The 15,027-nt window shown below is 32.5% G+C and overlaps 1 protein-coding gene across 2 annotated transcripts in view; it reads left to right on the top strand.

Moving 5' to 3' along the window:
* The first annotated feature begins 3,768 nt into the window (after positions 1-3,768).
* Positions 3,769-15,027, top strand: part of LOC129233380 (cAMP-dependent protein kinase regulatory subunit-like) — a 31,836-nt gene continuing 20,577 nt past the window's right edge. Inside the window, exons 1-3 of one of the 2 annotated variants that reach the window (XM_054867416.1) lie at positions 3,769-3,954; positions 8,444-8,620; positions 13,905-13,996. In XM_054867416.1, the coding sequence (XP_054723391.1) occupies positions 3,952-3,954; positions 8,444-8,620; positions 13,905-13,996 (272 nt within the window). In that variant the 5' untranslated portion in view covers positions 3,769-3,951. The other variant, XM_054867415.1, reaches the window with a different exon arrangement.

The following is a 15,027-nucleotide window of genomic DNA, read 5'->3' as shown; positions in this document are numbered from 1 at the left end:
CTTCCATTGAACAGGTCAGAATGATAATGGCGCAAGTCAAAAATTTTATAAATTGAGTTAAGCATGTCTGCTGGATGGCGTGGTGGTAAAGGCGTTGGCCTTCTGCGCCATGGTTCCGGGTTCTGACATGCGGTGGCCTGTGGAGTTTCGAGATGCAGAAAATCGTCAGCGCCCATGGCGTATGTTTATGCGGCATGTAAAAGAGCCCTTGGATATTCGTTTGGCTTTGAATGCCCTGAAAAAAAAAATCCCTAGTGCAGTTCCGCGTCGGAAAGAGACCAGGTGCCTCTCTCTGGCGGAAGCTACAGGCATCAAAATTATTCGTCACAGACGTCCGCACCTTAACTCGCATGAAAGAGAGAATGTCATATTGGAGGATTGCACTAGGTTTGTAAAAAGCTAACCCACCTAATGCAACTCCATTAGAAAGGGGAGGGGGAATAAAGTATACCGATTGCGTGACAAAATACTGCCCCCTTCTTTGCTTCAAGTGAGCAGTATAGTGTATACTGTTCACTAGGAGCAAAACGAAAATCATCCACTCAACAGAAACTGCTGTTCCATTGAGAATTACACTTTCTTTCTTCACTGCGGTCAAATGAGAGCAATTACCAATTTGTGATTGCTCAAAAAAAAAAGTTACAAGATAATATTTTAAAAATTCTAATTGCTCTCCCTCCACCATATCTTTTTTTTCTACGATGCTATTTCTATATTTTCATTAAAAATACAATTTACTGTAATTTTAAGGCGTATTTTCAATGTTCAAAATACTCTTGTGGCTGGAGGCCTTTGATAGATCCTAACTTTTCTATGCAACTCCATAGGCTCTGTATGCATAGGTTTACACGCATACATGAACAGAAAACTAAATACCCTGCATTAAATCGGTGCACTCCGTCGAGTCTGTAGGAATTCTGCCAGTAGCGTACAGAGCACCTCCGCCCCCCCGGGGGGGGGGGAGCGAGAGCTGTAAGGGCACACACTCTGAAAAAATAATGTTAAAATTAGTTTTAAAAATTCTTAGGATTGGGTGCACTCATAAATCTTTCGGGGAGGAGGGCGTACCGAAGGCTATGTACGCTACTGCATTCTGCACAATTTTTAACACGCTTTTATTAGCTTCATCTGTATGTATGTACCTTGTAACGAAATCTTGGAACTAAAATTTCGCCCACTTCCCGCTGTAGGATTCTTTTGAAATTTGGCATGCGACCTCAGATCCGATGACAATACAATATTCTGTTTTTCAAATTAATTAATTAACTATTAATTATTAGTTTATTCCAATTTTAATCAATATTTTTGCATAAATCAATTAATGAGGACGAAAACTGCTCGCAAAAATTATAATTAAATATCAACAGAATCACCTAATTTTTCTGCAACAGATAAAATTTATTCCAATGTTCCAAGGTAATTAGAACGTGAATTATAATTGTTTTTAAATAATTTCATTCCAAAATGTAGGTAAGCCTTCAAATGAAAATTCATTGTTGATCACGGTTATTGTTAAACTATGATTTTATTAAAATGTATCTCAATTTTTTAAAGTACTAATATAAATATCACATACATTGATGTCTGGTATGGATTAGCTGGATTAGACGAATAATCGACATGCAATTTATCAGAGCAGTTAAACGTTTTTGGAGCTGAACTGGTACACCTTAAAGAGTATCATTATTCCTTTTGGAGTTCGAGAGATCACCGTTTCAAATGTTAAACAAGCCCTTTTTTGGGGGGGGGGGCGGATTTCATGAATATAGAAAATTTTGAAATATGTTTAAATAAATATTTTTTCGTAAAACAAGTAAAACTAAAAAGAAGAAAATACAATAATAATTTAAAAAACTTAAAAAAAAAAACCACGCTTTTGTAGCAATATTAACTAAAAAAGTAAAAAATAATCTTTGGATGTTAAGCATGAGAAAATAATTGACCAAACAGTTATCTTTGATGTAAAAAAAAAGCGTGAGGGGCTTCATATCAATCGTCTTGAATGTCTTCCATTTGTTGCAAAAATGTAAATAGAACATCCATACATTATTTTTTACTTTTTAGTTCATATTGCTACAAAAGCGTTTTTTTTTAAAAGTTTTTTTAATTATTATTTTATTATTATAAGCACTCGCAAGAAATTGCATAAGGAAAAAAAAATTCTGCCCAGGCTCTATCAACAACTTTGGTAAATCAGGGGTGCCCGACTCCCCTAAGAGAAAGGTCGCACCCGCCCCTAACAATTGCAAAGACCCCCCCCCCCGAAAAATGAAAAAAATACCCCTTAAAACAACCCCCTCACCATAAAAATTTCAATGGCACATGGCGCATATACATACAGTTCCATGACCCCCCCCCCCAGGTGGGCACCCCTGGGTGAATTCTACAAAAATCTCCCACTGATGACGCACAATTTCTACAAGCTCTTAAGAAATCCTTCACTGATTTACAGACATTTTTTGCAAACTCTACGAAAATTGTCAGCAATTCTGTATAGACAGTTTATACAAACGTTATTTTAAAAAAAATCTCCATAATAAACGGATTATATCCACAATTCTTATTAAAACTTTTTAAACCCTCCGCATATATATATAGGGGATGCCATTATGCATTTTTTTTTAAAATAGAAGTGTTTTTTTTTTTTATCTCAAAACCACTTTAACTAAGAAAAGGTACAAGTTTTTATTTATTTATTTTTCTTTTTCAATTGATTTCCCTATCTTTTCGCAAGCCAAGCCCATTACTAAGTTTTCCACAAAAAAAAAAAAAAAAAAAAAAAACTTTTTGCTCAAGCGAAAAAGTTGTTTTTCGGTAAAATTCCTGTGAGCTAACCAACCTCTGTCTATCATTAAATTCAGTTCGACATCGTTGTTTTTTTTTTTTTTTTTTTTTCCAGTGTTTTATGCATTTTGACTTATTTTTACATGCTGCATTTCTATTTTTGATAATAAGCGGAAAACTCTTTGGAGAAATACGGGAAGGGAGTGGGCAGATGATCCTCTGCACTTCATATATTTTATAACTAACTTGAACCAATACGTTTGGGATATAAAAATTTTGTTTTAAAATTATCAAATGTTTGAGCTCTCTCTGCAAATGAAGAAACAAAGGCTGAAAGAAAGGAACGAGAAAAAAAAAATGAAAAACCTAAAATAAAAACTTTGTAGCCGCTATGTCTATTTATTTTGTAATTTTTAAGTAACTTAAAGTTTTAAAAATTTCTTTAACAAAACTTTGTAACTTTTAATAAAATTTCCGATCAAAAACTTTTCCCAACTCAGAAGCGCAAAAGCAAATTATTTCTTTCAAACGTATAACTGTCATGAAAAAAGTTTCCACCCTGTGAGATAAATGTGTGTATTTTTTTTTTTTTTTTCCTTAAATATTTTTTGCTGCCTCTAACCTTTTAAGTGACGTTTGTCTGTCGTATATTTTGGAATTCAAGCATTGACGCAATGCCGTAGCGTTTTTTTTTTTCCGATCACTTACCGCGTAACATCTATTTATAGTCCGCATGAAACAGTTTTAGCTTCCTGAATTTCGATTATTGACGACGAAAAAGAGATTTATCACCAAAAAGCAAGAAAACGAGAAAACAGTTTGAAACCAATCTGGAAATGAAAGCCAGGGAAATTGAGATTATCTGTGGCCTATGCCAAAAATATGTTACAACTGCTCTTTGGACGAGTTCCAAAATATAAAATTCACAAAAATATCTTGCCGAGGTTAGCTACGAAAATAGCTATCGCATTAGGGTTCTTGCGATCAGTCCTGCTTTTTGAGCGGTGCTAAGCGCCACACAGAATTGGGAAAAGAAAAACTTCTATGATCTCCCGAATCTGAAAATTAAATGTGAACCGCCGAAGAAAACCGAAAGGATAGGCTGACGTCATCAAACTGTGAGTTCAGAGTTTCCGGTCGAAGCAGTCGGTCAATCACAACCGTTCCATGGTAAGCAAAACAGTTAAAAAGATGGCGACTCATAGCAGCGACGAAGAACAGAGCTTAAGGGAGTGTGAGGCCTATGTTCAACGTCATAATATTCAAAGATTATTAAAAGATTGTATTGTTCAGTTGTGTGTAAGGCGCCCTGAAAATCCCGTTTCCTTTCTTAGGGAATATTTTCAGAAATTGGAGAGGGTAAGATTTCAAAGCTCTGCTCAAAATAGGCTTAGTGCAAGTCATTGGAAACTATCGTTGTTTTTAATAAACATCCATGAGTTTTTAAAGCTTAAAATTGCATTTCATGCCGTTTTTCGACATGAGCAGTTAATTGTATCTGAAATTTATATCATTTAGCGAATTTCTTATTAAATGACGTAGCGAAGTTTGTGCCGATCATCCTGTAAAATATTTCTGTGTTTACTGTCATATTGTGTTGTTTTTGTTGTGAACTGCATCTGCTTATATTTTTTTGAAAAGAAACTTTTAAAAAAATTGTCTTATACAAGATCTCAAGTATTAGTGCAAGTTGTTTATAATCTGCATATATGAATCATGATGTTGACTCACATGACTTCTCCGAAATGTGTATAACTACTTATTTCGTGAACATATTTTTGACAGTCATGTCACTTTCCGCCCCCTTATTTAAGCTTAATTATTTAATCAATGCGTTCTCTTATTGTGAAATAAAAACAATTTGATGCAAGCTTATCGGTGTAGATGTATTTGGAATCTAAAATGCTTTTTAGAACTCCTTAGTACACGATATGAACTGCATAGACTTCCAGCTTTAATGTCTAATTAAACATTATTGCGGAACTTAATTGCAGATAAATTTATGTTTTTAATATCCTATTTTCAACACAGAGTTTTAAGATTCCTTTTATGTGTGACCGTAAATCTGAGAATTTTGTATTTTTCTATGCTTATGTATATTAAAGGGAATCGAATAAAATTTCTAGATGATGGTTTTATTCTGAGGGGATTTTCTCCAGATCAGCCATCATTAACATTTGCTTTGCGAAAATAACTTTCCTAACAACATACCATGTTTTTTAGCAAAGTTCTGCATATAAATTTTATTGATCATGTTTTTGACTTGTCTGTTGTGATAAAGATGTTTAATAGAGCAAAGAGAATGATAATGGGCAAATTCTATCCTGTGATCACTGCATTGCTAATCAATGGTCTTGACTGCACTCCGGTAGATTTACAAGTTTAGTAGGGGCCTGTTACAGTGGTAATTTTGAGGGTCCTGTCTATCATAAAGCATTGGGAAACTTTCGTCATTTGCATTTTTGTATCCCCTTTGGGGCCTCTACTGCAGTAAGAATCCTTCGCAATTCAGACTGCAGCTAATTACAGGGCTAATAATTTTCTCTCTTGGCTCGCTCCCTTAAGGAATAAGGTCATGTGGTGTACTAGTGAAGGAATGTATTCCCACTTTCGTCTATTAGCCCTAAAACCGTTTTTTTTTTTTTTTTTGAACATCCGGATAAGACAACAGATTAGCAACACAGTGGATTTTGATAGGAAACTCAATACCGTCTTTCACCTCGCCACATCTTGTATTTTGATTTCATTACAACCAAAACTTCAAGAGAATTGTTTGAGAAAACAGTTCTATTGCCACAAATTATGGCATACATTTTTGTCATGTTTACCTCTCACTGTTAACTTTTTTATGCATGTTGTATTAGGTAATTATTTATTTCAAATTTTCTTAAGAATATAAATGTTACAATGATAATTATGTTTTTTTCTCAAGTTTATTAACCTGGGAGGAGGCTTGGGATCATTTTATAACCCCAAGCCTTTTGCAAATAGTAATTTCCAAAAAAACTAGCCATCATTTCATTCTATTACCAGTACCCGAGTCTGGTCCCCTTAATCTACCTTTTGGTAGCAGTTTGAACGGATTTCAGGAAAATTTCTGAAATTGAATCAAATAATTGTTTTATCAATGAAGAAAATGGAGCTAAAGACTTTTTAGAAGAGCAATTCTTAGATAATAAAAATTGCAGCCAATATGATACAGAGTTGAAAAAGGATAAAAATTCTTTAAATAAAGTACAAAACTCTGATTTTTTATTGCAAAATGTGATATAAAGTGGAGCAAAGTGAGAAAAGATTGCCTTGAATGTAGTGATGTTTTTTGTTTTGTTTTTTTTTTAACTTTTAATAAAAAAAGTAAACATTTTTAGCATTAATTCTACAAGTTTCTCCATCAAAAATACTAGTAACAGCATTATAGTTGCTATAAAGCTTGCAAAACTCACATAAAGCATTATTATCCGCTTCGTGTGTCGGAACTTGATTTAAAGAACAAATGTAGAAATGCTTTCATTGTAAGCGCGGTGTAAAGCTCATTTTTAAATCGCACTTATGTTTTAAATTTAATTTTAGTGTCAAAAATCAGAAAACCTTAAGGTTTTAACAGTATGCAAGTTCAAAAATTATGTTTTTATTAGCGTATGACTTGGTTTTATCTGGGACCCCCGTGCGTCCTAACATTCGCCCAGGAAGCGCGCATTCTCCCCGGGTAAAATGAAAAAATAACTAGTCAACTCCCCCTACAACGCAATTCGACTTACGTGAAATTGCTTCAACGCAATTTTTTTCGTTCACAACACGAATTTTTTAGAAGGAAGTATCAGTTTCGTTATTGGCTACTAAATATTAATTTCGTAAATGTTATTACATCTCTCTGGGCATCACTGAGAGCGAAAATTCTCACATCAAACTAATTGACGCATCGAGTTGTTAGTGCACCAAATAACCATTCAGCATCCTTTTTTATTTTATTTTTTTCATTCTAAATATTAAAGTTGATGAAATATATTGGTATTTTGGTGGTACTTGATGGGAAGAAAATGAAAGTTTCTGATTTAAAAGATTCTTGAGATGCTTTAAGTACAAAACGTTGGCGGTAGTGCGACAATAAATATGATTGAATCTTCCATGCGTACAATTAAAAGTCAAAACAAAAAGATATTCGTGAAGGTTCAGAACTTATTTTCAATATTTAAGCTTGCAGAGCAGTCTAGCAAAGTAAATGTTATGAAAATGGAAGCTGCTCTTGTATTGTAGATTTAAGAGATCAGGAAGAGGGTCTGTTGCCACACCCTGAAACGTTATAAAAGAAAAGGCGAAGCAGCCATATTTAAAAATGTATAACATAAGAATAATGATCTCATAATAGAGCATAAATCACAATTATCTTCATTTTTTAACTCATAAGTATGTTACTGTATCTACCGTACAGTACTACTATAGTGCAGCATTTTATTATTACTATACATACTGTGCGTGCGGTGTTGTTTTATTTTATGTCATTCTCTCCCGTTGATCATTCATTTTGTGCATCTTAAAGTATTTCATGTTGAATAAAAGTTTTTTATTTTTAAATTCAGTAAAAGTTTAGTTCTTTATGTAAAAAACTGTAGTGTATAGTTGAGGAATGCTTTAAAGCATATTGAGGGATGTTTATAAATGTCTAAAAGCATTAGGTATGCTTCAAAAAATTGTATACATATATTTTTTCACAACGCGAAATTTTGACTTACGCGAGGAGTCTTGGAACGCATCCCTCGTGTAAATCGGGACTCGACTGCATAGGCTTATTTCGCAGAGTGCAGCCCTATTTTGCTTTTTTGAAGCATCCTGTAGTCTGACCATCATTACATAATTTTCCCTGTAAAGTGGGATCAAAATATATTTTTTCAAACTATTTTAAAACACAGCAAAATACACATGGCAATGACTCAACTTTGATTTTTAAAAAAAGTGCAGGTATGACTTTTGTGCTTAGTAAGACAGTGTTGTGGTGCTTTTTTTTTTTAATTTTTGTGTTCATAAAATGAATTAGGCACAAATCTCACAATTTTAAGTGACCTTACTACAAATGCGCTTTTGGAAAACTGCTTTTTGTAGCATATATTATACAACATCGATTTCATACAACAGTCAACGTTATCAGAATTACTTTCGTACTTTTTCTGTTAAGATGCTTCACGTCGCTTGGCAACTGATTCTGTTGGTTCATTTTTTTGATTTTACATTATTGATGACTTGATATATTGATGTGGCTGATTGTTTTACACTTTAATGAAGATTTTATTGTTTAATTTAGTTTGGAATTATTTTAATTGAACTTTTCATATTCAATTGCTTGTTTTTTATTTGGCAGATTATTTTACATTTTGATGGCACTTTAGTCTTATTTCAAGCTTTGTTTTATTTGAAACTTCATAAGATAAAATAACTTATGATGTCACTATGTAGTTTCTGTGTAACTTTGACCGAAGATGTCATTAATTAATGAATTGAGAAATAATTGCCAAGATTAAGAATGTGTCAAGGTGTCAACTTGCAACAGAAAATTTCCTACTTTTATGAGTGGGGCTTTTGCTGTTGTCAACTGTGTTCTTTCTTTGTTGTCTAAAGTCTGTTGTCCTCTTTGTTTATCATAATCTTATAACTTTTATCTTTTAAGGAGGCAGCAGCATCAGCTAAAAACCAACAGAAGAATTTAAATGCTACAAGTCCTTGTGATGAAAGGGAAGATGACATTTGTGCCACACCAAACATGGCTCCAGCACAAAGAGTACGCAGAGGAGCCGTCAGTGCAGAAACATATTCTGAAGAAGATGCCACAACTTATGTTAAAAAGGTACAGTATTTTCCATTTAAAACTTTTAATTAGAATTTTTAAAATATAACTTTTTTTTAAATTAAAACTGACATTTAGACACTCATTTTATTAACAGTTTTGTACAAAGGGCCAAAACAAGCAAATAGTAATGACCAGGAGTGCATCACATTGCAAAAATTTTTCTACTATAAATTGGCAGATGAAATTTATGATATAGCTGAACTCGCTTATAATGAACACTTATAAGGAATGTAAAGAGATAGCGATGTTTTTGCTCTTCTCATTATAACTGAGTGCTCTTAAAAATAAGCTAGAAAAAAGTCCCGAAAATTCGTCGTTGTTGCTTTTGTTCTTCTATTTAATAAATCCTCAGCTCAAAGCAACTTTAAGACATCTAATCCCAGGAATAACAGTAAGATGTCGTACTATTGCCCTGAGGGGACAATATGTACAGTTAACAAAGAAGATGTTTAGTTTGCTTTGAACTGACTGAATGTCTCTTTCGTGTGTCATTGTGCACATCTACAATACACATATATAAATTTTAAATGCTTCTTTACTCTCAAATTTTAAAATGCTGTCTTCATGTGAGATGTAAGTGGAGGCAGGGATGTAAGTGGCAAAATTAAAAATTTGGAGATAACCAGTACAAATAGTAGGTGAACCTCTCCTCTGTCTTGGGTCAAGAGATGGTACTAGTAGCTCTGGTAGGTGCTGCTATACAGCATGATTTAGAAAAAAAAGTCAATGAAAGCCTACCTAGGATCTTATCTTTAAACGTGTTTTCCTCGAAACTTTATAAATACCACTCGCATCCCTTTGCTTCTCACTGCCACATATGTTCTCAAAATTTATGAAACATCACTAACTTTTGATTGCCTTTAAAATGATAAAGAAAATTTACCAAAAAATATATTATAAGCTGAGCTGAAAGTAAATAGAAATTTTACTAATCTGAAATCTATTGTTCGTTATAAGCGGGGTTTCCTTGGCAAAAGCAGGGCTCCCAAATGGTCCGCTTTTCCCGCCAAAGTCCGTTTTTTAGGGTAAAGTCCGCTTTAGACCGCTTTTTTAACATTTTGATCCGTTTAGTCCGCTTTTGTATTGTTTTTACTAAAAAATCAGATTTTAAAAATTTTCATTACATTAAAAGATACTATGTGCTGACTTATGTTAAGCACGAACACGCTGCCGCGGCGCCGTTTTTCTATTGAACCTGACTTTCTGGTATTTCGCTTCATATTGACGTCATTACTCCTCCTTCAACCGCTGTAACATGGAAATCTAGCAAATGGAGAGGTTTGGGGAAGGAGTTATGACGTCAAATCAAAGCATTTTGCTACCGAAATTTCTCACAAGTTCGTACTCAATTTAAAAACCTTGAATAAAATCAAGAATGTTTCATCAGTGCAATTTTCTGAACTTGTGTTCGATTGTGAGTTTAATCTTTTTGCATCTTGTTAATATTTTGAAGTTTTTGACAATCAGAAGTTATTTTAACATTCATTAACGTAGATTTGCTTATTTTATGTTTAATTCTGATAGATATTAAACTACTTTTTTTTTTCGGAACCATGGTATCATCAAACTTTCTTGGACTTCGCCGAAAATTGCTTGCTGGGTTTTGAGATTTCAATCTCTTTGCATCTTGTAAATATTTTGATATTTTTGGCAATCTGAAGTTATTTTGACATAACACCTCCTTAGATTAGGTTATTTTTTGGTTAATTTTAATGGACAATTAACTTTTTTATAATTGGAACCAAAGTAACATTGAACTTTTTCTCACTTCGCGGAAAGTGCTTGTCGTGTTTGAGATTTCAATCTTTTTGCATCTTGTAAATAATTTGATATTTTTGTCAATCAGAAGTTATTTTAACACTCTCCATAATAGATTCGCTTATTTTTTGTTTAATTTTAATAGATAATAAACTGCTTTTTTTTCGAAACCATGGCAACATTAAACTTACTCGCACTTCGTGGAAAATTGCTTGTTGTTGTTTGAGATTTCAATCTTTTTGCATCTTGTACATATTTTTATATTTTTGGCAATGGGAAGTTATTTTGACACACTCCACCATAAATTAGCTTATTTTTTGTTTAATTTTAGTAGATACTAAAATACTTTTTTTTCCAAACCATGGCAACATTGAACTAACTCGCACTTCACCGAAAATTGCTTGTCGTGTTTGAGATTTCAATCTTTTTGCATCTTGTTAATATTTTGATATTTTTGGCAGTCGGAAGTTATTTTGACATTCGCTACCATAGATTAGCTTATTTTTTGTTTAATTTTAATAGATAATAAACTTTCTTATTTTTGGAACCATAGCAGCATTGGACTTACTCGAACTTCATGAAGAATTACTTCTTGTGTTTGAGATTTCAATCTTTTTGCTCTTCACATATTTTGATATTTTGCGCAATCGAATGTTATTTTCACATATGCTATCCTAGACTAGCATATTTTATGTTCAATTTTAGTCATATTTAGACGAAGAGAGTTTTTTTTCCCCTTGGAAATTATGCCAACAGTGAACATACTTCGCGAAAATTTGATTCTTGTGTTCAATATTTCAATCCTTTTGTATCTTGTAATTATTTTAATATTTTTGAAAATTGGAAGCTGTTTTGACATATGCTACCTCAAATTATATTATTTAATTTTATTTTTAAAAACTAAAACTTTGTATCCTTATTTTTTTTAAATACTCATAATGAGTATTTTTAATTTGAAAATGAATCTGAAATTACACATTTATTTATTACATTAAGTTATCCAGTAACAGCAGGCTCAAATTTACATTCATCATCAGTGTATTTATTGCTTGAGCAGCATTTGTATATTTTTGAGTGTGGTGATTTTAATAAAAAAAATTTCTTTCGCACTAATTTTTATATATACATGAAGACGGTTACAATATTTTTTGGTGCCCGAACAACTAATATATACATATAAAGAAATGATTTGGATACTTAGCATACTAATAAATGATTTGCAATCCTCTAGTATTTTTGAACTTAGTCAGTCAGTAGCATAACCAGAAATTACCTCCTGCTTTGGTGCTTGGTCATAAACTCGCATATGTATATAAACTTACCATATTTAGGCTGGAAATATGTGTAAAAACCAAGGGTTGTGGATGGGGAGGGGACCTCTTAGCCTCTAAACTATATCTTCTTGTCTTGCGGTACCTTATATCAAAATGAATTCTCTTTAAACTGGTTATGTGAAGAATTTTGTAAACTACTATGTGCTAAGGTGTTTACTGTAATAACTGTATCTAAAAAGTCTTTATTAGGTATGCACTAATTCATCGGTCACTTAGATGATTATTTTTAATTAGCCAGTTTTTACCCGTTAATTAGTAGAAAATTTATTTTACAATTAAAGTTACTTTGTAAGATGGTTAGTTATATGCTTGCTTGTTACCCCTCCCCCCATCCAAATGTTTGTGTAATTTAATGGATAAAAAATTCAGTTGTGCAGAATGTGATAAGGATTTATCATTGAAAATCATTATTGTGGTTAATTAACGAATTACCTTCACGTATTTAGTGCCAGGCAGCTAATTTGCCTTTTGGTGCTTCCCTGGTTTAACTATGAATGGTCCTCCCTAGGTCATCTTTTTAATCCTAACTGGTCCTCTTTGGTCCCCTTTTTGATTCAAAGTGGTCCTCTTTTACCCCTTTCTATGACTAAAATGTGTTGGGAGCCCTGCAAAAGGGAAAAGTGAGTTACGCTCCCCTTAACATTATACCAACCAAGTGTTCATTTGGTCACTAAATACAGATTCTCATTGTAAGCGAGTTATGCTTTCATAGATTTAACATCGTACCAACCATGTGTTTTTGATTTGGTCACTAAATATGGTTTTTTGTTATGAGCGAGTTTGACTGTAATTGCCAAAAAAAAGCTATTGTTGATTATTTACAATGCATTTCATATTAAAGTAGCAGTGCTGTATTTTGTGCAAAAGTCATTTATAAACAGTCTGTAAAACCACATGAAATCCCAGGGATCAGACCAGAGGATCTGTGGGTCCGTTTCTGGGCCCTATGTAACATTCTGTTCAACCAAAGCAAATCGTTCACAAAATTCCTGTTGACAAAATCAAACTTTTCAGAAAATCTTTTAAGCTGTAAGCTGTTGTAAAGTCAAAATGTAGAAACTGTTTTGGAGGCAACAAGAGACATCACTTAGATCCACGAGACAACTTTCTCTCATAGTTGACCATGTTTCTCGCAATAGGTGAAAATTCAGGAAGTTCAGAAAAAAGCAAGTGTGGTTTACCGATTTTTTTGTGAAAATGTATTTTTGAAGGAAGATAAAATGTGAGGAACTTGTTTCAACTATGATTGGATGTGTTAAATTTTTATGCTTAGTTGAAAATTTATGTTTGCGATTGTGATTTTAGAAAAGAATTGTTCCCACAGTTTGCAATTAGGTTTTTCTTGTTAAGTGTTGCATTTAATCCAAATTAATATGATTCAAGTTTTGTTTCACGTCAAGTTTTTTTATTCTTGTAACTCTATTGTATGTGTTTTTTCTTTTCTTTTAACAAACTAATGTCTGCAAGATCAACTATATGGAAGTTTCGCAAAGCTGGATTTGGGTATCTCTGCTTTTACTTTTCATGTTATTAAAGGCATTAGTGAATAGTCAGAAAATACAAAATTGTACCAGAATATGTTAGTATTTATTTCTGTAGTCTTTAGCTGTAATGACAGTACTAAAATCTGTAATGTCCTTATTTTTGAATGTTATTTGGAAATAGTTTTGAAAGTTTTATCCGAAGTATAGGTGCCTCCTTTTTTCTACTTGAACCGAGTTAAATTGTTCGACTCAAACTGAGTATACATGGTAATCATTTCAATGAAAGTTCTTAAACTTTCTAAAACTTTAGGGCAAACGTTCAATGTTTTTACATTGCTATATTGAAAATTATAGTCATGATCCAAAATTGTGCTAACCTCATGGCTGCTGAATGTTAGATGGTATAAAGTTTTAGATTCCACAAAATTATTTCATTTTCCACATAAATGTTTCGTAAATTCACAAAAATAGATACTGTGAAATATTCTGGACAGACCCCTGAAAACATTTAATTCCCAAGCTAAAGTCTATCAAATGATTTGGTGGTATCATGTGTTATGGATGTGAGACAGTTGACTATATCTACCCATGTAAATTTATCCAGAAAATGTATGCAGTGTGTTTCTTTTCTGTTTATTATAGAAAAATGTTCCATTTTTATGTTTGAATATTTTTATCACCTGCTTCTTTTCTTTTTTTCTTCAGGTTGTACCTAAAGATTACAAAACGATGACAGCTTTATCCAAAGCAATAGAAAAAAATGTTCTCTTTGCACATTTAGACGACACAGAACGCAGGTACTTGAAATCTGCATCATTGTAGCATTTTTTGTTTTGCTTTCTTATCGTTTTTTTTTACTTATAATGTAGAATATTTTTCATGTTTTGAATTTGTCTTTTTTTTTTTTTTTTTTTTGTGAATTTGGATATTTTTACCATCTGCGTTAAAGTTGTCTTTTTGATCTTAGCATATTATGTGATAACAGGAAGACCTCTACATCCTATTATGATGTGTAATATCGTTAGTCCAAAAGTTTTCCTCTTTGTTTCTTGTCAAGCATTTTTTGTTTTTTCCGCAAAATTTATAGAGCATTACTTGGCCAAACAATTTCAAATTATGTATCCCTATTGATTCAATATGTTGTGTCTATAAATTTAAGTATTTTCAAGAACTGATTTTGAATTCCTGTCCTTTTATTTTCTGTCATGTATTATATCAGAATGGTTTGTTTTCTTTACTCTTAGATAAATATATCCTAATTCATGCTTTCACAAAGTGGATACGTGGGAGAGATGAGGGTTGCCGTGAAGTGTCCATGCTATCACTATTTATCTATATAATAGAGGAGAAAATTCAAAATTTCAGAGGGTGGTGTGAATCAGAAAAGTTTGAGAACCCCTGTCCTAATCCAATGCTTTCAAAAAAAATGATTTTGAACTTTTTAGTTTTGCGCTGAAGCAGCAACATAATCCTTTTATTGTGTGAAAGTACCATTCTTTAAATATTTTTATTTCAGGGCAAGAGGAACTCGATTTCAGATTCTTTAATGTTTTCATTTGTTCTGAAACTAAATTTATGTTAATCATGTAGTTTCATTCCAAACAGTTCATTTTCATTCATATATAATCTTCCTTACTCAGTTTCTTGTTTTGAGATCTTTGTTTGCTCATTAACTGTCTATTGTTCCCTAAAACTATCTTGAATTAATATGAAAAAGATTTATCAAAATTACTTTAACTAGAAATGAATTTTCTTTAAAATATTTTACAGAAAAGAAATTTGTAATTTAGATTATGCTAGCTGACTTGAAATTTCAGCTGTAATAGAC

This window comes from Uloborus diversus, unplaced genomic scaffold, assembly GCF_026930045.1.
Source record: "Uloborus diversus isolate 005 unplaced genomic scaffold, Udiv.v.3.1 scaffold_365, whole genome shotgun sequence".
Lineage (NCBI taxonomy): Eukaryota > Metazoa > Arthropoda > Arachnida > Araneae > Uloboridae > Uloborus > Uloborus diversus.
This window is presented reverse-complemented; position numbering and strand designations above follow the sequence as displayed.